The 24862-nt window shown below is 43.5% G+C and overlaps 1 protein-coding gene across 1 annotated transcript in view; it reads right to left on the bottom strand.

The window, feature by feature from the left end:
- The window catches only part of LOC141050190 (uncharacterized), an 83552-nt gene that overhangs the window by 52021 nt on the left and 6669 nt on the right, over positions 1-24862 (bottom strand). The window contains exons 2-3 of the mRNA XM_073547025.1: positions 21275-21670; positions 20505-20867 (exon numbers count right to left, since the gene is read on the bottom strand). Coding sequence (XP_073403126.1) covers positions 20505-20867; positions 21275-21670 — 759 coding nt within the window. The remainder of the gene's footprint in view (positions 1-20504; positions 20868-21274; positions 21671-24862) is intronic.

Below are 24862 nucleotides of genomic sequence, written 5' to 3'. Positions count from 1 at the left end.
GGGTCAACAACTGGGTCATCCATCACCTCCTCTTCAAAGTCATCTTCCACCTTACCTTCCTCTGTGTCACTGTGTAAGGTGGTATAGCATGCGGGAAGGGGCACCTGGGTTTCATCAGGGTCAGATTCTGGCTCAATAGACTGTGAGGGCAATGTAGTGCTGTGGGTCAATGTACCAGCAGAATCATCTAGCAGTGGCTGTTCATCAGTGCACTCCATGTAAGATTCATCTTGAACTGGGGAATTCAGGATTTGACTGGATAACCGAGGCATGGTATGTGAAAAGAGCTCCATAGAGTAATCTGAAGTGTGAGCTGCCGCATCCTTAACTTTTGGTGGGGGTGAAGGACACAAGGAAAGGGTTTTTTTCTGACCAGAACCATGCACTGACGACTCCGTGCTTGCAGGTTTCAACCGTTCAGAAGAGGAGGCAATAGAGCTGGTGGCTGTTTCGGCAATGTATGCTGAAACCTGTTCCTGATGCTCCAGCTTTAAAAGCAGTTTTCCTACTCCAAGAAAAGGCAACCTTACAGGCCTTCTTGGGCCAGAGGATGACGCAGGCTCAACACCTCCTGCCTTAGCTGCTATTGTGCTTTTGCCAGAACCAGCCGATGCACCACCATCAGTACCAGCTGCGTCCCTTGCCCACGTCCGCGGCCTCTTCCACCATACTTCCTCGTGTTTGGGAAAATGTACCAAAAATACCAGCATGAGATGGTACTGTATGAGGAGCGTCCAGCTGTGTATGGTGTATTAAACAAATTAAATCAATGTATATGTTAGTTACAGACGCTCTCACAGTATGTATTGGACCGTAATCCAACAAGCAGATAAACGGTACAGTATCAGAAGTGTACAGCTGTATATGATTTTTGTGCAACTAACAATCTCCGTATATGTATTTACGGAGTGTCACACACACACGCTGACTAGGTATAAAAGTGACTGTAATGCGAACGGCAGATATACAATACTGTTGGAGAATCGGACAGCTCTATACGATGTGTGTATGGAAAATTGTCAAGCTCCGTGTATTTGTATACGGACTGACACACGCTGTCTCTGTCTAGTTTTGACTGTAATCAAACAGCAGATATACGAAACTGTTTGAAAAACGGACACAACTCTAAGATGTAGGTCTGGAAAAATGGACAAACGCCTCAGCTTTTTCTTCCAGAGTCACACCCAGATAGCTTCAATTTGTCCGTGATACCAGCCGGTACACGGTAGTGTGTGAGGAGCATACACCGCTAGACGGTGTGTGAAAAAATGAATGCTCAGTAACTCACCAGGCCAAAATAATAAAAGTTGGAGTGCTTTGAAAAAAGCAGTGTGCACACAGCAATGCAGCTATCAGGTAGCCTTAAAAGGCAGCCTAATCACCACCAGCGCTGCTGCACACAACAAAAATCCTCCCCTTTCACTGCACACTAACTGTATAGTGAAAAGCGCTATCAACAGAAGCAGTTTTTTTTTTCTTCTTCCCTGCTTAACGCTCTCCCTGTTCAGAATCAGCAGCAGCACCTCTCCCTATTGTAAGATCGGCAGAAGTAAGATGGCAGTCAGTGTTCACTGCCTTTTATACCCCCTGTGACGCCACACAAAGCCAGCCAATCACTTCAATGCCCTTCTCTAAGATGGTGCTGGCCGCTGCGCATGTCATTGCGTTGCCCACAGTGTGCGTCCTCCATAATTGGGTGAGAAAAGGCGCTGAAAGCATCATTTGAAACGCGTCTTTGGTGCGCTGATCGGCGACCTCATGGCCGACCTCACGCTAGCATCGGGTTTCGATTGGCGAAACCCGACTTTGGCGAAAGTCGGCGATTTTTTAATCTTACCGACCTGTTTCGCTCAACTCTAGTGGTGATCGAATGGAAAGAATGGTGCTGGAGTATCTAGAGCTGAAAATCAATACCATCAGGGAGGGTTTGGACCCTTTTACATTTTGGTCTTCCAAAATGGATAAGTGGCCTGAGCTCACCTCTCATGCCTTAGAGGTTTTATCATGCCCGGCAGCCATCATTCTCTCAGAACATGTCTTCAGAGCTGCTGGTCCTGTCCTGACTGTGAAAGTGTAGACCGCCTAACTTTCATCAATATGAACAAGTCATGGATCTCCAATTACTTTTGCTCCCCAATCGCAGACTGTACAGACTAGGTGATATTGCATTTTTAGTGTGTTGCATTAATGTCACGTAACTGCACTCTGTGAAATCTTTATTGTGGCTTCTGTGCCTGCTGCTGCTGTTAACACAAATTTGTGGAAATGTGAGCAGTCATGGTTGGTCTACATCTGCTGGGTTAACTGTACTGGAAGATTTATCGGTCCCACTTATACTATTTCTATTCTCATGACAATTATTCTACTTCGATGGTGTCAGGGTCTCATTTTTTAAAATGTGAATGCTCCTGGTTGGGTATCCATCTGCTTGACTGGGTGTAGTGGAAGACCGTTCGGTCCCTATTATACTATGTCTACTGTGGTGAAATTGATGCCACTTTGTTGGCGTCTGGGAATAATTTTTGGAAATGTGAACACTACAGGTTGGGTGTCCATCTGCTGGATTGGGTGTAGTGGAACACATGTGGGTCCCTATTGTACTATTTCTACTGTGGTGAAATTGATGCCACTTTGGTGGTGTCTGCCAATAATTTTTGGTAATGTGAACACACCTGGTTGGGTGTCCATCTGCTGGAATGGGTGTAGTGGAAGACATGTGGGTCCCTATTGTACTATTTCTACTGTGGCAAAATTGATGCCAGTTTGGTATTGTCTGCCAATAATTTTTGGAAGTGTGAACACTCCTGGATGGGTCTCCTTCATGTGTGTTCCCTGTACAAGTAGGCCTCCGAGACTGTCAGGCCTCCACTTCTTTGGATTCAACTACCCGTGTTACTATCCTTAGATTTTTCTGACAATGGTAGTCTACAAAACTTATATTTGTGCCACCTGAGTGTGGCTCACCATGAAAGCAGGTAGAGTTGTTGGATGTGGCATCAGGGCTACCAGGAAAGGAGGCCTACCCTGATCACACTCATTGGAATGCTGTAAATGCTGTCCCAGACCATGATACCTCATGCCTGGCTGATTGCTGCAGTGCCATGCTACAGTTTGTTTTTGTCTCCAATTGAGATGAATGACGTTTGGCTATGTTCGGGCAATATTCGATGAATTAACTGGTGAATATTGCAAATTCGGCGAACGTAATCCAAACCGAACATTGAAATATTCGCTCATCTCTACTGCTGAATTGCAGGCTTTTCTATCTGTCTATCGATCTATTTTCTATCCTTCTATCTAAAGGGGAGGAGTTTTTTATCATTACTTTATTTTGCGCTATTTACATGTAATTATGAAGGAAAAAGGGCCCTCCAACCTGTGTGCTAGGTCCAACAGAAAAATATTCGTCTTTCCCATTGACTTGCATTGAATTCCTTATTCGGTACAAAGACACGGATATTAGAAATTATTTGTGCCGATTTTCCTGAGTCCGAATATTTTGCTATTCGATCATCACTATTTATGACTAGGGATGAGCGAGTACTGAAGTATTCAGATTCACTATATTCGTACCGAGTACACCTTAATACTCGGGTATTCGGTACGATTAGTGAGTCCAATGATAGTCAATGGAAAATGCGAGTAATTGTCTGCTGGACCCTACAAAGTGGTCTGGGGGCTGAGGAAAAGGCAAAAAAAAATGTGTAAATGTTAAAAAAGTATGCTGTAAACAAATGTATATAACATGGGGGCACCTGGTCAGGGGCTGCACGATTGTTTTTACACCACTGCATCACTAGAATGTACAAACACTATTTGAAGTCCTGTTGTTTTGTTGCCGGAAGAGCGGGACTCGTACGCCACTTACGCAGTGCCAGTGTTATATCAATAGTGTCGCAAGAGCAAGTGATGATGGAGTCGACTTTCTGACAGCTTAGTGTGTAAGTGGTGTAAGGAGAGCAATCTGCCCCATGGGCTGTGTGATGGTTAACGCAGGAAGAAGCCACCCATCATCATCATTACAAGGGATTCACAATTATAAAGCTTGGACTACTGTCCTAGTTGTTCCAGTGCCACTGCCCAATGTGTAGGCATAGACATAGTGTCTTCAAAACATTAGCCCTAGAGGCTGTTTCATGGTTGACGCAGGAAGGAGGCCTCAAGAGCCAGGCAATTATGAAAGTAGACTACTAGCATGGTAGTTCCAGTGCCCAATATGCAGGCATAGACACAGTGTCTTCAAAACATTAGTCCTATGGGCTGTCTCATGGTTGATGAAAGAAGCAGGGCAGGTCTGAAGGACCAAACAATTACGATGAAGCTAGGACTACTAGCACAGTAGTTGCAGTGCCCAGTGTCCAGGCATAGCCATAGTGTCTCCAAAAATTAGCCCAAGGGGCTGTATCAAAGTTGATGAAGGAAGCAAGGCAGGTATGAAGGGCCAAACAATTATGACATAGCTAGGACTACTAGCATAGAGGTTGCAGTGCCCAGTGTCCAGGCATAGCCAAAGTGTCTCCAAAAATTAGCCCAAGGGGCATGATACCATGGTTGATGAAGGAAGAAGGGTCTCACTCTTATCACAAGTGCCTCCGATGGGAAATATTAATTAACGTAACATTGTTTTTAGCTTACTGACCATGAGGTACATGTGTCAGAAGCAGGTTTTGAAAGCATATGTAAGAAGAAGAAAAAGGGCTTGTATGGGAAGGGATAGACGTGATACAATTTAAAAAAAAATAAAGTTTTGGGTGACCTTAGGTTGGGATACTGTCATCTGGAGGGCTTAAATACTGTTGCGAAATCCAGTCCTTGTTAAATTTTATCAGAGTCAGCCTGTCTGCATTCTCTGTAGTCAACCGTGTGCGTGTATCTGTGATGATTGCCCCTGCGACACTGAAAACACGCTCTGACATCACACTAGCATCAGGGCAGGCCAGCACCTCCAAGGCATAGAAGGAGAGGTCGGGCCAACTATGCAGCTTGGATACCCAGTAATTAAACGGTACAGAAGCGTCAGGAAGGACGCAGGTATGGTCACTTAGATAGTCGTTCAACTTCTCCCTCCTTGACATTGCTACTGTTCCAGCTAGCCCTTGGTGATGAGCTGGTTTATTGAAGATGGCCCAGTTTGTGGAATATTTACCACCACCTCTTTTGGACCTGCTTGGCGTATCTCTCCCCATTAATGCATACTGTTGCACAGAGCTGGTATCTCTGCTATTAGTAGTGTCTGAGGGTGCTGCTGCCATCAAATGATCGACAACGGCCTTCTTGAAGGATTCCATTGTGAAACCCCTTGGTGACTGCAACAGTAGCGAAGGAAATTTGTCCTTGTACCATGTGTCTAGAAAGGTGGACAACCAGTATAGGTTGCTATTGAAAATGTGGATTACGCGAGGGTCTTGGCACAGACAGTCAGATATGAAGTGTGCCATGTGTGCCAAGCTGCAAAGAGGCAAATGCTCTGTGACCCCTGAAGGAGGAACAATACCCATCCTCTCCTCACACTGACTCTCCTCCTCCACCTCCTCCTCTTCAGCCCATCCATGCTGGACAGACATGAAGCTGGGGTTGGGATTCCCCTCTGTAGTATGAGGTGTCCCCTCGGTACCACTGAAAAAGAAGTCCTCTCCCTCCTCATTTTCATCATCCTCTTCATCCCCCAATGTTATCTGATGATATTGGCTGGGCTGGGTAGGATCACCCATTATGAAATCTTGCTCCATACCCAGATGCTGGGCACGCAAAGATTCCATTTTTGGATTCTGCAGCGATTTTTTTCAGCAGACATAGTATAGGGATGGTTACGCTGATAATAGCCTGATCACCACTCACAAGCTTGGTGCAGTACTCAAAGTTATCAAGCACCTCACAAATATCAGCGATCCACACCCACTCGACAGTTGTTATGTGTCTTGGCTGAGTCTCAGTGTGATGGGAATGTTTAAGCTGGTATTCAGCAAGTGCCCTCTGCTGCTCACTTACCCTTGCCAACATATGGTGAATATTTTTCCCAGCAATATGCGCTCCTGAAGGATGAGGATGGAACTTGATATTTAGATTCAAGGATGATTTTTATTTTTATTTCAAAATAGATTACAACTGGTTTCGACTGCTAAGAGTCTTCCTCAGGTATAATGTCAAGCATATAAACGGATCTGTCTGAACACATTTTATAGCAGATCTCCCTCCATGTGGTTTTGGGTGGGGGCTGAAAGGTCTGTTTTTCAGACACACCCAGATACTCAGATATGCAGGATTTTGCACTCTGAGGAATCTAACAAAACCCATATACCAAATGAATGTTATACAAAAAGTTTCACATAAAAAAATTTTATATAAAAAAGACAATTAAAAAGTATATATATAAAAATATTTCAAACAAATTTTTCACACTAACATTTTTTTTCCTTTTCTGAAAACACTATAAATACAATAAAACTATATGTAAAATTTCTTTAACCCCTTCCTGACATCCGACGTACTATCCCGTCCATGGGACCCGGGCCCCTATGCCCATGGATGGGATAGTATGTCTACCGCGATCAGCGGCGCCCACTTGGTGAGCGCCGCTGATCGCGGCCGGGTGTCAGCTGATTATCACAGCTGACACCCAGCACAATGTGTCAGGGGCGGTCACAGACCGCCCCCGACACGTTAACCCCTTGCACACCGCGATCAAACATGATCGCGGTGTACCGGGGGTTAAAGGGAAGCATCGGCAGGGAGGGGGCTCCCTCCGTGCTTCCCTGAGCCCCCCACGGCAGCGCAATGTTTCAGGAAGCCAGGAAGCTGGCTTCCTCAGTGCCTGCAAAGCGCAGGCATGAGGAAGCCTTCTGCACTGCCTGTGACAGATCGCTGATCTGTCACAGTGATCTGTGATGTGACAGATCAGCGATCTGTCACAGGACAGTGATGTCCCACCTGGGACTATGTAATAAAGTTAAAAAAAATAAAAAAAAAGTGTTAAAATAATTTAAAAAAAATCGCCAAATAAATTGGAAAAAAAAAAAATATTCCCCCAATAAATCCATTTTTTGGAAATAAAAAAAAAAAACAATAAAAGTACACATATTAGGTATTGACGCGTCCGTAACGACCCGCCCTATAAAACTGTCCCATTAGTTAACCCCTTTAGTGAACCCCTTAAAAAATAAAAATAAAAAACGAAGCAAAAAATAATGATTTATTATCATAACCGCCAAACAAAAAGTGTAATAACGCGCGATCAAAAAGATGCATATAAATAACCATGGTACCGCTGAAAACGTCATCTTGCCCCGCAAAAAACGAGCCACCACACAGCATCTTTAGCAAAAAATAAAAAAGTTATAGCTCGCAGAATAAAGCAATGCAAAAATAATTATTTTTTATATAAAATAGTTTTCATTGCATAAAACCGACAAAACATAAAAAAACGACCTAAATAAGGTATCGCTGTAACCGTACCGACCCGAAGAATAAAACCGCTTTATCAATTTTACCACACGTGGAACGGTGTAAACGCACCCCCCAAAAGAAATTCATGAAACGCTGGTTTTTGTTCGTTCTGCGTCCCAAAAATCGGAATAAAAAGCGATCAAAAAATGTCACATGCCCGAAAATGGTACCAATAAAAACGTCAACTCGTCCCGCAAAAAATAAGACCTCACATGACTCGGTGGGTCAAAATACGGAAAAATTATAGCTCTCAATATGTGGTGATGCAAAAACTATTTTTACAATAAAAAGCGTCATTTAGCGTGTGACAGCTGCCAAAAATAAAAACCGCCATAAATAGTAAATCAAACCCCCCGTTATCACCCCCTTAGTTAGGGAAAAATTATAAAATTAAAAAAAGGATTTATTTCCATTTTCCCATTAGGGTTAGGGCTAGGGTTAGGGTTAGGGCTAGGGTTAGGTCCAGGGCTAGGGTTAGGTTTAGGGCTAGGGCTAGGGTTAGGGCTAGGGTTTGGGTTAGGGCTGAAATTAGGGTTAGGGGTGTGTTGGGGTTCGGGTTGGAGTTAGAATTGGGGGTTTCCACTGTTTGGGCACATCAGGGGCTCTCCAAATGCAACATGGCGTCTGATCTCAATTCCAGCCAATTCTGAGTTGAAAAAGTCAAATAGTGCTCCTTCCCTTCCAAGCTCTGCCATGCGCCCAAACAGTGTTTTACCCCCACATGTAGGGTATCAGCCTACTCAGGACAAATTGCAAAACAATTTTTGGGGTCCAATTTCTCCTGTTACCCTTAGGAAAATAAAAAATTGGGGGAAAAAATATCATTTTTGTGGAAAAAAATGATTTTTTTATTTTCACGTCCGAGTGTTATAAACTTCTGTGAAGCACTTGGGGGTTCAAAGTGCTCACCACACATCTAGATAAGTTCCGTGGGGGGTCTAGTGTCCAAAATGGGGTCACTTGTGGGGAGTTTCAATAGTTTAGGTACATCAGGGGCTCTCCAAACGCACATGACACCCGCAGACCATTCCATCAAAGTCTGCATTCCAAAACGTCACTACTTCCCTTCCAAGCCCCGACGTGTGCCCATACAGTAGTTTTCTCCCACATATGGGGTATCAGCATACTCAGGACAAATTGGACAACAACTATTGGGGTCCAATTTCTCCTGGTACCCTTGGGAAAATAAAAAAAATGGTGACTAAATGATCATGTTTGTGGAAAAAATACAAATTTTTTATTTTCACGCCCGGGCGTTATAAACTTCTGAGAAGCACTGGGGGGTTCAAAGTGCTCACCACACATCTAGATAAGTTCCTTGTGGGGTCTAGTTTACAAAATTGTGTCATTTGTGGGGGGTTTCCACTGTTTTGGTACATCAGGGGTTTTCCAATCGCGACATGGTGTTTGATCTCAATTCCAGCCAAAAACGTCAAATGGCGCTGCTTCCCTTCCGAGCTCTGCCATGAGCCCAAATAGTGGTTTACCCCCACATGTGGGGTATCAGCGTACTCAGGACAAATTGCACAATAACTTTTAGGGTCCTGTTACCCTTGGAAAAATAAGAATTGAGGGTGAAAAGATCATTTTTGTGGAAAAAATATGATTTTTTAATTGTACGGCTGTATGTTATAAATTTCTGTGAAGCCCTTGGGGGTTCAAAGTTCTCACCACACATCTAGATAAGTTCCTTAGGGGTCTAGTTTCCAAAATGGTGTCATTTGTGGGGGGTTTCCACTGTTTTGGTACATCAGGGGTTTTGCAATCGCGACATGATGTCCGATCTCAATTCCAGCCAAAAACGCCATTGGCGCTGCTTCCCTTCTGAGCTCTGCCATGCGCCCAAATAGTGGTTTACCCCCACATGTGGGGTATCAGCGTACTCAGGACAAATTGTACAATAACTTTTAGGGTCCTGTTACCCTTGGGAAAATAAAAATTGGGGTGAAAAGATCATTTTTGTGGAAAAAATATGATTTTTTAATTGTACCGCTGTACGTTATAAACTTCTGTAAAGCCCTTGTGGGTTCAAAGTTCTCACCACATATCTAGATAAGTTCCTTGGGGGGTCTAGTTTCCAAAATGGGGTCACTTGTAGGGGGTCTCCACTGTTTAGGTACATCAGGGACTCTCCAAACGTGACATGGCGTCCGATCTGAATTCCAGCCAATTTTGCATTGAAAAAGCCAAACGGTGCTCCTTCCATTCTGAGCTCTGCCATGTGCCGAAACAGTTGTTCCCCCCACATATCAGGTATCGGCGTACTCAGGACAAATTGCACAATAACTTTTGCAGTCCAATTTCTCCCGTTACCCTTGGTAAAATAAAAAAAAATTGAACCTGAAGTATTTTTTTTGTGAAAAAAAGTTAGCTGTTCATTTTTTTTTTTTAAATATTCAAAAAAATTCCTGTGATGCACCTAAAGGGTTAATAAACTTCTTGAATGTGGTTTTGAGCACCTTAAGGGGTGCAGTTTTTAGAATGGTGTCACTTTTGGGTATTTTCTATCATATAGACCCCTCAAAGTAGCTTCAAATGTGATGTGGTCCCTAAAAATAAAATGGTGTTGCAAAAATGAGAAATCGCTGGTCAACTTTTAAGCCTTATAACTTCCTAACAAAAAAAAATTTTGGTTCCAAAATTGTGCTGATATAAAGTAAACATGTGGGAAATGTTAGTTATCAAGTTTTTTGTGTGCCGTATCTCTGTGATTTAAGGGCATAAAAATTCAAAGTTGGAAAATTGCGAAATTTTCAAAATTTTCGCCAAATTTCCGTTTTTCTCACAAATAAATGCAAGTTATTTGAATTAAATTTTACCACTATCATGAAGTACAATATGTCTCGAGAAAACAGTGTCAGAATCACCGGGATCCATGGAAGTGTTCCAGAGTTATGACCTCATAAAGGGACAGTGGTCAGAATTGTAAAAATTGGCCCGGTCATGAACGTGCAAACCACCCTTGGGGGTGAAGGGGTTAAAATGTTATTAAACATGCTGAAGTGTGATTTGATACAAAAATATAAAATCCTACAAACATGTACATTATAGCAAAATTTAAAACTCTTCCCATTTTTTTTCCATGTTATGACTGTTTCCAAAAACCAAATGGAATATTTCGATATTTCATTCATACATGTATAAAACTCATATTCAGTTTCATAACTGTCGATTTATTTAATTTGTATATCATATACCCTCTATAGCATCATTTAATCCATCTGGGTATAATGTACCCAGACGGAAGATCCAATATGATTCTTTCCGGTTTCGCTTTTGTATCCTATTAGTACAATTCTCAGGTATTTGCTCCAGCAGGGTCACGGAAATATTGAATGTTTTATTATGCTTCAAACATAAGTGCCGGGATAAACTCTGCTTTAAAAAAACATTTTTAGTATTGTGTCTGTGGCCATTCATACTGGATCGTAAGGACTGAGTGGTCCGACCCACATATTGCAGGTCACAGGCACAGGTGATAACATATATGACAAAAATCACTATCACACGGTAATTTTTGAGTGATTGCTATGGTTTCACCCGTACTGTACGACGTAATGTACTGAGTCATATGACTGATAATTTCACAGGTACAACATTTTCGGGAAGCACATCGATAGATACCTAGTTTGAAAGCATCAGTTTTATTTATCCTAATTTTTTCTTTTTTCTTTATACATTCCCGTTCCTTATCTTTGGTCATTCTGAGATTGCTAGGGGCAATTATACCCTTCATCGTTTGGCACATGCGAAAGGTAATACTGGGTCTATCTGGTAAAAGTTTTTTCAAAAATGTATCCTTTTTCAACAAGTACCAATATTTTTTTTAAATATTTCTTATCTCTGTATTACTACGATCAAAAGCGGTAATAAAATTGTACTGCCGCCCATCTTTTTTTCTTTCCTTATTCCTATTTTTGTTTTCAATAATTCTCTGCTCAGGTTTTTCTCCTCCTCCTTTAGTTTTAACTATACGTTGCAAACACGGCGCACCTTCTCAAGTAGGTACGGCAAGTCAGGGTATGTTTTTAGAAATTTCTGCACCACCAGGTTCAGCACGTGAGCCATGCATGGCATGTGTACCAGCTTCCTGAGCTTTAAAGCCGCCACCCGGTTACGCCCATTGTCGCAGACAACCAGACCAGGTTGGAGTTGCAGTGGGGAGAGCCACTAATCGGTCTGTTGTTTTATTCCTTGCCACAGCTCTGCTGCAGTGTGTGGTGTTTCTCCTAAGCAGATCAGCTTCAGCAGAGCATTTTGCCGCTTTGCCGATGCGCTGCTGCACAGCTCCCAACTTGGGAGTGATGTGGAGGGTAATTCATCATAGGATAATGAGGCGGAGGAAGAGGGGAGACTGGACGTATATGATGAGGCGGAAACCCTGATTGAGGTTGGGCCCGGTATTCGTGGCGTGGGTTGGATATGTGTTGATGTTCCAGTTTGAGACTTTGTCCAACCCTCCACCAGGTTGAGCCAGTGTGCCGTGACAGAGATGTATCGTCCCTGGCCACAAGTACTTGTCCACGTGTCTGTTGTAAGATGGACCTTCATGGTTACGGCGTTGGTGAGAGCACACTTTAGATTGTTTAAGACGTGCTGGTGTAATGCGGGGACGGCACATTGTGAAAAATAGTGCCGGCTGGGAACTGAGTATCGTGGGGCAGCCACAGCCAAAAGATCACGGAAAGACTGTGTCCCCACAAGCCTAAACTGCAACATCTCCATGGCTAGCAACTTGGCAATGTGCGCGTTCAGTATTTGTGCTTGTGGGTGCGTGGCTTGGTATTTACGCGTCCTTTCTTACATCTGGGGCACGAACAATTGGACACTTTCCTGAGACAAACAAGTGGATGAGCTTGTTGTGGTCTGTGTCTCTGCAACCGCAGCTTGTGAGCAAGAGGTATGGTGATCACCTGCTTCCTGCCCAGCAGATTGCAAAGGACGTATCACAGGCGACATGGCAGTGGTTTGACCCGCAGTCGCAAACACTGATTTGGTACCCTGTTGTTCAGCCCACCGACTAGGGTGCTTGGCTGCCATGTGTTTCTGCATACTAGTGGTACTTTGGTTGCCTTTGCCCTGCCCTCTGCTCAGCTTCCTATGGCAGATGCAACAAATGACAACATTTGGTTCAGAAGGACTATCGGAAAAAAATTTCCAGACAGTGGCTGAACGCACCCTTGCCTTGACTTGGGGCATAGAGGGATTGCTCTTGGCAACAGTCGACACACTTCCCACTCTGCTCAAACCAGTAGCCCTTGGTGCCTTTGTTGGTGCTACGTATCCACCTTCATCCTCTCTCCTGCTGTGCTGGCTATGCGTGGCAACGGTCTAGGTCAGATCGGTGGTCTCATCATCGACCACCTTGTCGTCCATGTCATCCTCCTTCTGTGCTGATATTGGCGACTGGCAAGATGACAACTGTGTGTCATCACCATCAGCCTCCACCTCTTCACCCGGTATATCACATGGATGAAAGTGACTTTCTTCTGGCCATGGGGTTTCAAATATTTGGCCATCATCAGAAGACGATACCCCTTCACGTTCCTCTTCAATGTCGTGCGGTGGGAGGCCAGAGGCAATGCAAGAAAGTGGATCAAATAGATCCTCAGAGTGACCAAGGTTGGGGTCAAATGTTTCCTATGCCTCCTGACCAGGTGATGAACTAGGAACAGGTTGAGAATAGGATGACCCAGCTTTATCTGTATGGACAGTAGACTGTTTTGTCATGGACGATTGGGTGCTGCTAGAACTTTTCGTTGAGGCCATATCAGCCATCCAAGACAGTATCTGCTCTTGTTCTTCTGACTTCCAGGCCCATTTATGTTCCAGAGGCTAGTTTCACACTTGCTTTTTTTTGCAGCGTGTTTTTCCCGCAAAAAAATGCATTAAAAAAACGCATACAAATGCATACAAACGCTGCGTTTTTTTCAAGCATTTCTATGCGCATACAGGAAAAAAACGCAGCGTTTTTGTGCGTTTGTATGTGTTTTTTGTGTGTTTGCGTTTTTTTACAGATTTTGGAAAAACCCCACAAAAAAGAAAAAACAACCATTCAACAACACACAAGACCAATGGGACTTCATTGTGGGTGTGGTATGTTAATATATAGACCCTGTCTACAGTATTCTTCACATTTGCTTGATTCTTCTCGTGACCATGGATCTGCGCTGGAAGAGTTTTCACTTCAACTTGGATTTGGACATCGCGATGGCTCAGGCGTATGCAGTTGCTTGCCATGAACAAAGGAAGAGAGAGAGGCAGCGAAGACGGCGGCGTATGTGGATACATCCGATTGTTGAACTCCGGGAGAGCCGTGGGGCATACCACACCCTCTACAGCGAGCTCCAGTCAAACCCGGAGAAATTTACAGATTATATCCGGATGTCCCACGAAAGTTTCATGGATTTGCTTGCTCGTGTACAACAATCCATCCGGAGACAGGACACACAGCTCCGTCGTGCGATTCCTCCTGAGGAACGGCTATTGGTGACATTACGGTATGTTTTAAAAACCAAGGGGTGCGGTCTGATGGTTTTTTTTAAAATTTAGTATTCAAAACCTTGGGTAATTAGTTTTCGTGAATGTACTAATATTTTATTTTATAGTTTTTTAAAATAATATACATAAATATTAATTTTACTTCTTTGTCTGTTCACAGATTCCTGGCGACTGGAGAAACCCTATCTTCACTACACTTCCAGTACCGTATTGGAATCTCTACCTTGTCTGGAATTGTTGCTGACACCTGCCGGGCTCTCTGTAATGTTCTTTGTCCAGAATTTATGCCCCTGCCCACCGCTGAAAAGTGGATGGAAATTGCTGACAAATTCTGGACAGTATGCAATTTTCCCAACTGTTTGGGAGCTGTTGATGGTAAACACATACGGATCATCAAACCCCAAAGAACGGGATCTGAGTACTATAATTACAAAAAGTACTTTTCAATAGTACTCATGGCGATTGCGGATGCCGGATGTATGTTTGTAGCAGTGGACATTGGAGCATTTGGCCGTGGTAATGACTCACAGGCTTTTAAAAACTCAGACATGGGCCGGAGGTTGTATGGCAACCAATTTAATTTCCCTATGCCACGGCCTCTTCCTCACACCGAAGCTCCGCCACTGCCCTTTGTAATGGTTGGCGATGAGGCTTTTCAAATGTGCGGAAACTTACTGAAACCCTACTCCAGCCGGGACTTGGACCACACCAAAAAAATATTTAATTACAGGCTGACCAGGGCCAGAAGAACTGTCGAGTGTGCTTTTGGGATTCTTGTCTCCAGATGGCGAATTCTGGGCACGGCCATTAATCTTAAACTTGAAACAGTCGATGAGGTGGTGAAGGCCTGTGTGGTTCTACATAACTTTGTGATGGCTAAAGAGCACCCGACCTTTGAACTGGACGATGATGCTCCTAACCCATTGCCTGAATTCACTCAGCACACTCTCAGGTCATCCGTTGAAGTTGGCCAAATGAGGGACCAATTTGCGGCCTACTTTATTTCTGATGTAGGACGGGTGCACTGGCAAGATGAAATGGTGTAATGTTTTTGTTTGTTTATGGTAATAAAAAACCTTATTTGATACCATTACTGAGTGCACTATATTTTTTAAACTCCAATTAAATAAAAATATATTGGAACGAGCAAAGCTGCAGGCCATGAATCATGAAACCAATTTTTTTCAAGAGAAAATTGTGCAACTAGTTGAAAAAAAAGTATGTGATTTTCTCAAAACACAACCCTCAAAACCCAACCCCAATGAAAGTCCATGGGGAATACAAGTCAGCATTGAGTGGATGAATGTAATCTGCTCCATTCCAACTTACAAGTTATTACACTAGGCCTTGGAATGACTATACTAGGCCGTGGTATTTCAAATATGAGTATAGTAGGCCTTGGGCCTACTAGTATAGTCATATGTGAAATACCACGGCCTAGTATAGTCATACCAAGGCCTACTCGATTTTTGCCAACTAGGATCTTGTTTCACGAAAAACAAACTGTTGAAACTTGACAAGTTTCAACAGTTTGTTTTTCATGAAACCAGATTCTAGTTGGTAAAACTTATTACACTAGGCCTTGTAATGACTACACTAGGCCGTGGTATTTCAAATATGAGTATAGTAGGCCTTGGGGCTAGTAGTATAGTAATATGTGAAATACCACGGCCTAGTATAGTCATACCAAGGCCTACTGTAATAACTCGATTTTTAACAACTAGCATCTTGTTTCACAAAAAACAAACTGGTGAAACTAGAAAGAAACTTATTTTTAAGACAAGTTTCAACAGTTTGTTTTTCATGAAACCAGATCCTAGTTGGTAAAACTCTAGTTATTACACTAGGCCTTGGTATGACTATACTAGTCCGTGTTATTTCACATATGACTATACTAGGCCTTGGGTTGGTTTTTAACATGTATTTACCCATCAGTGTGTGTGAGCGGCGCAAACAACATTAATGAAACTTTGTAATGGTGAACCACAAATGTAAATTTATTTTTAATCACAAAAATAAACCAAAAAATTATTTTTTCCGGCGTTTGGGGGCAGATGGTTTCAATTTGGGGGTGTGGCTGCTGCTGCTGCTGAGGTGGCTGCTGCTGCTGCTGAGGTGGCGGCTGCTGCTGAGGTGGCTGCTGCTGCTGCTGAGGTGGCTGCTGCTGCTGCTGAGGTGGTTGCTGCTGCTGCTGAGGTGGCTGCTGCTGCTGCTGAGGTGGCTGCTGCTGCTGAGGTGGCTGCTGCTGAGGTGGCTGCTGCTGCTGAGGTGGCTGCTGCTGCTGCTCTTCGTTGTCAGTGCTCGTCCTTGCAGGAGGACTGGTGGCGGCAGTGATGGTCCAGGTTTGCAGAGTGGTGGTGGCAGGGCTACTACATGTTGTTGTAGCGGCAGGGCTGTTCCATGTTTGCCTAGTGGTGGCTGAGCTCCACGCATGCATGGGAGTGGCGGTGGTGCTCCAGACAGGAGCAGCGCTTGCCATGGTGGTGTCGGTGAAGTGACCAGCTGCACTCAGACTTGTGGTGGTGTAACGGTGGGTGTCCTGGCTTTGAATAGAGGTGTCCGTGCAGTGGTATGCAGCACAAGTCGGTAGTGAGGTGAAGCGAGTCAATGGTGGCACAGGTGGAAATGACACCACTGATTGCTGACCGTACCGATTATGCTGCATAGCCTGCAAGAAAGCATTGTTGCAGGCCTGCAGCACATTCAGCTGTTGCTCAGGACTAAGGTGTTCCGCCATGCCCTTTTCAATCTTACTAAAAAAATGGTGTGCTGGTCTGTTGAGGTCGGCCTCCAGACGGTCAAGGCGCTGTTCTACAGAATTGAAGCGGTGTTCAAAGTGGTTAAAACCACGTTCCATGAGTGCAAAACCGCTTTCAACTCTGTCGGACAGTGACTTGAGGCTGGAATTAAAGGCCTCGCTCAAATGCATAAACTCGGGCAAGACATTCCGGTCCAAGGCCCTCTGCCGCTGGCGGGTAGTGCCCGCATAACCAGTGGCAGAGACCTGGGACAGGGGAACACCTGATGGCCCAGCTTCCTGGTCACCAGCTGTGTGTGTGGTTGACCTGCAAGGTGCTTCCTGGCTGTCGGATGGCTGGGACGGGTCAGAGGACGTCCGAGGAAGGACCGCTCCAGGGCCAGGTTGCAGGGTGCTGCTCCAGGTGCTGTGGAAGAAAGGAAAATCATTACTACCATGCCTTTACAAGAAGCATCAGCTGTGGATTAGAAAAACACAGATTAATAAAAATAAAAACCCAAAATTTATAATACTTACGATCTCGTGGCAAGGACCGGTCTTAGGAACTGCAACGCGTGATAGTGACGGTATCTAGTTCTGGTCCTTGACGCAGATCCACTGCGAACCTGGCCCTCAGCACGAACATCACTGTTGAAGCGGTCCTTGATCGAACGCCAACGTGTTCGGACTTTGTCCACTGTTGTTAAAAAAAAAACAGTGCCGTCAAGGACAACAGTCAATGCAGCACAATATAGCAATACAATACTCAAAGCAGTCACTGTAGACCCCGATGACACTGTTGGGTTTCCTGCTAGAATACACCTAGCACGAAACCCAACAGTGCCGTCAAGGACAACAGTCACTGCGGCACAATGTAGCAATACAATACTCAAAGCAGTCACTGTAGACCCCGATGACACTGTTGGGTTTCCTGCTAGAATACACCTAGCACGAAACCCAACAGTGCCGTCAAGGACAACAGTCACTGCGGCACAATGTAGCAATACAATACTCAAAGCAGTCACTGTAGACCCCGATGACACTGTTGGGTTTCCTGCTAGAATACACCTAGCACGAAACCCAACAGTGCCGTCAAGGACAACAGTCACTGCGGCACAATGTAGCAATACAATACTCAAAGCAGTCACTGTAGACCCCGATGACACTGTTGGGTTTCCTGCTAGAATACACCTAGCACGAAACCCAACAGTGCCGTCAAGGACAACAGTCACTGCGGCACAATGTAGCAATACAATACTCAAAGCAGTCACTGTAGACCCCGATGACACTGTTGGGTTTCCTGCTAGAATACACCTAGCACGAAACCCAACAGTGCCGTCAAGGACAACAGTCACTGCGGCACAATGTAGCAATACAATACTCAAAGCAGTCACTGTAGACCCCGATGACACTGTTGGGTTTCCTGCTAGAATATGCCTAGCACGAAACCCAACAGTGCCGTCAAGGACAACAGTCACTGCGGCACAATACAGAGCAGGGAAATACTCACTAAACGCCTTTTTGGAGGATGCTGTGACGCTGTCCCAGCCATCCATCAACGCTGCGGCCACCTCATTCCATAGCCGCCGGGTCACCACAATGTCCTTGTGCAGCCGGTCACGGCTGTCCCACAACGGCGAACGCTCCTGGACCAGGCTGATGAGCTGCTCATTATCCAGGTAGACGTCTTCATCCCGTTGTGGAACCTAGACAAAACACATTCATTAGAATAATCAAATTTAAATTGAATAAAAAGTTACAAAAAAAGAAACATAAAAAAGAGTAAAAATAGAAGATAAAAAATAAAGAACATTACAAATCATTTGATACATACATTCCGTATCACCACCGGGACTTGGCTTCGCTGCTCCTGCTCTTCGCCCTCACTAGTCCTGTCCGCAGAAGATGATGATGACGATGTCTTAAAAAAGTTGAAAAAAACGTAAGAGATTTGGAGAAGCAGCAGATATACTTACCAGATGCACGAAAATAATCACCTCACGGTCTGCTTGCGCCAATTCCTGCCGCGATGGGGAATACTCGGATTCTGAAGACATACTGCATGTAAAAATAATAAAAATCATTAGTACATACATAATTTAAAAGGACAGGCATATAATGTAATATACTCACATTCTTCGCTGATAGAAGATGGGTTCCTTGTTGACTGTCTGCTCTCCAATCTGTCAGTGTAGTAGTGGCAGAGTTTTGGCAGGCACCTCCTTTATATAGACTTTTTTTTTTGACTTTAGAAGATTATAACTAGTACAACAAGTGGACACCACCAAAAAAACGCAGCGCTAAAAAAACGCTTACATGCGCATGCCAGTGCGCACGTATGTGCATCCATAGGCTATAATGGCCATTTTTAGCGCAAAACGTGCGCATACGTGCACATGCGCTTTTTTGCAGGGCCAAAAAATGCAACATGCTGCGTCTGGAAAATACAAACGCACACCCCAAAAAAACGCAGCGCATGAAAATCGCATACGTGCGCATGCCAGCGCGCAGGTATGCGCACCCATGTTAAATATAGGGGAAAAAACGCATGCGCACGTATGCGTTTTTTTCCAGCGCAAAAAAACGCAAATGTGAAACCAGCCAGACCGGGAAATTTTGCCAGGAAACTAGATGCATCATCTTTCTTCAATCTCCCAGACTCTGTGCCTTGTTGGGCAACAACGATCCCATGTCCACGTCCCTGTCCCTTCACAACAGCCATTTTTTGAATTTTGGATTTTTCTGCCATAGTTGCAGATGTTCAGATGCAGATATTGGTGAACAACGAGGAGTTAGTGTTTTGTGGAAAGTAGCACTACAGCCTAGTACTGCTTTGTGTTTTACAAACAGCACCGCAGCAGCAGGAAAATATTGCCCTGAGGTTTAAGGTGAGAATGTGCAGAAAATGGTGGCGGCAGGGCTTACATAGAGCCAGGCTATGATGTCTCATAGCCTATGACGCTGGGCGGCCAGCCAATCATAGTAATGCCGCCCACAACCAAGAAGGGTGCGGCATTACTGTGATTGGCAACTGCTGGGAGGGAGAACCGAATAGTGTGAGGCGAGTAGTGAAATACTCGCTATGTATCGAGTACCGAGAGTACCGCATTACTCGCCGAGAACCGAATACCCACGAATATGCTCGCTCATCCCTAGTTATGACTTCTACAGGGAAAATTGACTTTTTGCCTCCATATACAGCATAGAAGGAATAAGCTACTCTTTTTTTAATCACGTGATGTCATAGACCAAGAGACAAATTATCAGGGTAGAAAGGCAAAATGAGCAATTGTAAGTACACAGTGCTGTATAATATGATGATTACAATATGTTAAGAGAAACATTTTGATGAGGGGTGCTTTTTTAAATAAACATATAATTAGTAAATTAGACTTTTACCAATAAGGCAATAATAAATATTTCTACTTTAATTTTTCTAAATTAGAATAGTGGGTGATTTGAACTTTTGCTTTTTTATTTTTGTATATTTTTTTTTTTATTTTTTTTAATACATATGTGTTTTTTGACCCTAGGGATCTTGCACCTGAAAATATTTGGTAGATCGTAATATATACTGCTTTATGACTTTATGAGGATCTGCTTTGTACTCAGGCTGAAGACACAGGCTGGCATCATGGAGCAGCAGTATGTGTGCTTGATGCTCCATTCATTCTCTAAGGGATTGTCAAACATAAGCCAAGCGTTGTACCAACCTTTCTCCGACACCATATGGAGCAGAGGTTTATCTCGTTTTGGTCACAGAATGAAAACATGTTGACTAAACTCAATATCTAACAATTACACAGAACAAATAGCATCTTACCTACAACCACAACCTCTGTGCCATGGATGGAGGATAACGTATTCACTGTATTACTACTCCTTAGTTTTGACTTTATTTTGCAGCAGTATTGCTTGTTGTTGTCTTCTGTTGTCACTCCCCTTATTCTTAATGAAAGAACCAGAGGAAAATTCACCACTGACCATCGGGCACTAATCTCTGACTTATTCCTCGTGGTCCATGTCGTAGATTTATTATTATTCTCAACACACAGATCGCTGGATCCCTCCGTCCATGTGACTTCTTCTATAATAGGGAAACCTTTATGGTGAAATAAACATGGTATAGTGATATCTTCTCCAATAAAGGCAGGAACCACATCCGTCTGCTCCACTGAAAACTCATCTGTAGGAACAGGAAAGAAAAGTCATATATGTAATAAGACAGACAGCTCCTCCTATGAGTCTCTTCCCCCTGCAGGGTGATACAGATAGAAGTAGCTACAAGTCTCCTCCCCCTGCAGGGTGATACAGATAAAGGAGCTAGGAGTCTCCTCCCCCTGTAGGGTGATAAAGATAAGAGGAGATATGAGTCTCCTCCCCCTGGAGGGTGATACAGATAGGAGCTAGGAGTCTCCTCCCTCTGCAGGGTGATACAGATAGGAGGAGCAAAGAGTCTGCTCCCCCTGTAGGGTGATACAGATAGGAGGAGTTAGGAGTCTCCTCCCCTGCAGAGTAATACATATAGGAAGAGCTATGAGTCTCCTCCCCCTGCAGGCTTACACTAAATATTCTTTTCTGTCATTACTTTACCTTTAAACTGTATGAATGTTCCATGACGATTCTGCCATTGCTCTATGATTTCAGACCCTTCATATAAATGAATTCTACAGCAGAACGTTGGACGATCCGACCTCTTCAGATTACTGATTGTAATGGTCGCTGTTCGCTCTTCTTTGGGATTTCCCACCATTGAGATTCTTGTTGTATAGTTCGAATGTGTCCAGTTTTCTGTGTGGTTGTATATTACTTCACGAGCTCCACAACGGTCGTTCCCACCACGTCTCCAGTACACTCTCACTTCTACACTTCTGTCCTGCTGTGGATACGTGAAGTTGCATGGAATAGTCACGGAACCTTTCTCTTCTACAATGATGGTGCCTCGCTGCGCTGTGCAATATGGTCCTTTTTTGCCATCACTGCTTCCTTCTGAAAGAGTAAAAAAAATTAAAAAAATCATAATTTTCCTAGCAGGTACTGACTTTTTTAAACTGTACATTTCTCATACTTGACAAGGATATTTTTGTGAACCAACACAATGCCTGTGAATTTAGTCCTAATGTTCAGTTTTCAGGACCTATGATAATAGTGACTATACACTGGGGAACAGAATATTCATTGATTTAGCTCTGACACTTGTGTTTTACTAACTTTTCACTGCTGAATCCAAGAGTGATGCCAGTTTTTGTCTATCATAACTTTTTAAGCTACAGGATACCATCCCATTGACTCCAAAACCACACAAAAATGTAAATATGCAATAAAAAGAAATGCAAACAACAACTTGAATGTAATGTTTATTTAAAGCTATTTTGTTTATATAAAGGATTTATTGTTACTGTAAGTCAAATTGTGTGCGAGTAGTAAAGTCAGGGAAAAGTTAAGGTAAAAATTTAGGTTGATTTCACATTTGTGGATGGAGGGCTGCGGACTTCCTCCGTGAAGCCCTGCCCCCTGCCGTGCCTCCTCAGGTTTGCTCTGTCTATTTCTCCATGCGGCTTCATGCTATGTACCCTATCTTTAACATTGGGTACGCCGGCCGTGCCGCAGTATGCGGATGACGCCACATGCGTCGTTTTGACGGTGAGGCGACCCGCGTAGAATTTTATGCGGGTGCCGCATCGTCAAAACGACGCATACCCAATGTTAAAGATAGGGTATGCAGGCCACATGAAGCCGCATGCAGAAATAGGCGGAACAAACCGGAAGAGGCATATCAGGGGCGGGGCTTCACACAGGAAGTCTGCAGCCCTCCATCTGCAAATGTGAAACTAGCCTTACACATAGCTTTTCATAGGATGTCCATTCTGTAGACAGTCTCGCCTGATGCTCCAACAATAGTCAGCCATCATATGTACATTCTGTCTACCCTGACGCCGTCCCGCCATGATCTTCACATATATTGGTGGAATCGTTCACCTTGCTTATCACCGACCGCGCCAAAGTTTTCAGGGAAGTTAACAAAATGGCGGCAGAAAATGGTCCTTGATGCTCATGTTGCAACCAAGCATTTGGTAACTCTCCAAGAGGTTCCGGACAATATCAGTGTCGTTGTTTGCTCTTTCATTTCCAAGAAAGTACTTGACAAGGTCTTTGAATGATAGCCAAGTGTTCTTTTAGAGTTCTAAAAATTTGGAAGAAAAAAGACCAAAAAAATAATGGTGTGCAGACCTAATACAAGATGAACATTAAATATAACCTTTATTAACCACCCTAGACAGGCACAAAAATACATCAAAACCACCTAAAACATATATAAACATTATACAGTAGATAGACAACACCCCCGAAAAATAACCATATGGGACATTTTCTGAGTGGAGCTCCATGAATATATATATGAGCCGGGCATAAAAAGGGCACGTGCTAAAGTCATGTCCATGAGTTCACCAATATAGCACGCAAAGATATAAATATAACCATAAAAATACTCCCTAGATATAATATCTAGATATGATGCATCAATACAAATCAACTAACGGACCGAGATGCCCATAAGTATTGTGATCAGCATAGCTGACATGTTACGAGGGAAGGAAAGCAGCGGCCATGTATAAACTCCTGTGAAATATAAATTTCATGGCATAGTGTATGCAACCTTGGAAATATAGTGTTAAAGGGATTCTGTCTACTCTGCCTTCAACAGGGCAGAGCAGTGCGCCTGTGCCAGAGCCACGACAGGCAGGAATGAAGCGGACGTCATCGGACCAAGACCGGACCGCCCCTTGGTGAGTATAATATAACTCTTTTTTCTTATCTTTCAGGTTACATCGGGGGCTTATCTACAGCATTGCAGAATGCTGTAGATAAGCCCCTGATGGTGGTGGCCACAGCTGATAGTCAAAAAAATCGATGACAGATTCCCTTTAACGCAAGAGATAATATGGAAACAGATGAACACAAAAATAACCTGCTAGAAGATAAAGTGCAGGAATTTAAGGAGAAATGCCCATAGTCACAACTACCTGGCCGGCTCAAAGGGAGCTCATATTGAGAGCCAAAATAGGCATAAAGTCCTCATGGAACAGGGATGTGGGATAAACCCCAGGTGTATCGCTGCTCAAAGCAGCTTTATCAGGGGGTGTTTATCAGTGGTTGCGAGTGGTTAGTTTTCGGGAGTGTTGTCTATCTATCATATTTTATACATGTTTTAGGTGGTTTTATTGTAATTTTGTGCATGTCTAAGGTGTTTAATAAAGGTTATATTTATTGTTCATCTTGTGTTAGGTGTGCACACCTTCATTTGTTTGGTATTTTTTCTTCCGAATTTATAATTTGTTGTCCATACTAGGTGTTGCACCCTACTACTTACCTGTTTTTTACTGCTGATTAACATTGACTTTGGGGGCCCACTTTTCACCTGTTTACAAATATTACATGACCCTGGTTCACAAATTTACCTATATCTCTACATAATAATAAACTGGGTAGTTTGGTTAATGAATGATGAGATGCTGCTTTTTTCTGTAAAGAGTGAATCAAGTGAATTATGCCAAGTACTGCCCATACAGTGGGGTTGCGGGTCAAGATCTGCACAGGAGCCCACCGGGGGATTCCCCTGTTACCCTATTGGCCAGTCCAAGCCTAGGTGGGAATATATTGTTCTATCAGCAAATGGCTCATGTAGCATATTTGGATCACCAAGTTTGAGGTCAGATCTTGGAGGCCAATTCATCTCTACCCAAAGCTCCTCATGAGCTCTGCTGTCCTACATACACAGAAACCAAGGATGTTTTGTGGATCCACATTACACGGCAAGAAGTAAGCATACGATTTTAATGTCAACCGAGATGATCCAACTGTATGTGTGATATTGCAACAACTCAGTGACTCTTTATGTTTCAGTATTCTTCACAAAGAAAAAATAGCCAATTGGGACCTCACCAAATAAATTTCCATTGTGGAGGAGGACACACTTCAAGCTCCACTTTGTGCTATCGATGACTAGTCGCCATTCATTAGAGTTATAGATTGGAACTCGTAATTTTTCAATTAAAAGCATGCATGTTACGTAAGTACACAAAGCCACTGTCACTTCTAAAGTTTATATGAGAAGTAAGGATTTGTGGAGTTTTTCCTCCGCTGTGGAAGATTGAAAACCTCCGATATCAACAGATACTA

Source organism: Dendrobates tinctorius, unplaced genomic scaffold (assembly GCF_039654945.1).
Source record: "Dendrobates tinctorius isolate UK_male_01 unplaced genomic scaffold, ASM3965494v1 ptg000151l, whole genome shotgun sequence".
In the NCBI taxonomy this organism is placed as follows: Eukaryota; Metazoa; Chordata; class Amphibia; order Anura; family Dendrobatidae; genus Dendrobates; species Dendrobates tinctorius.
Note: the sequence above shows the minus strand (reverse complement) of the source record. Positions and strands in the feature narration are given on the sequence as shown.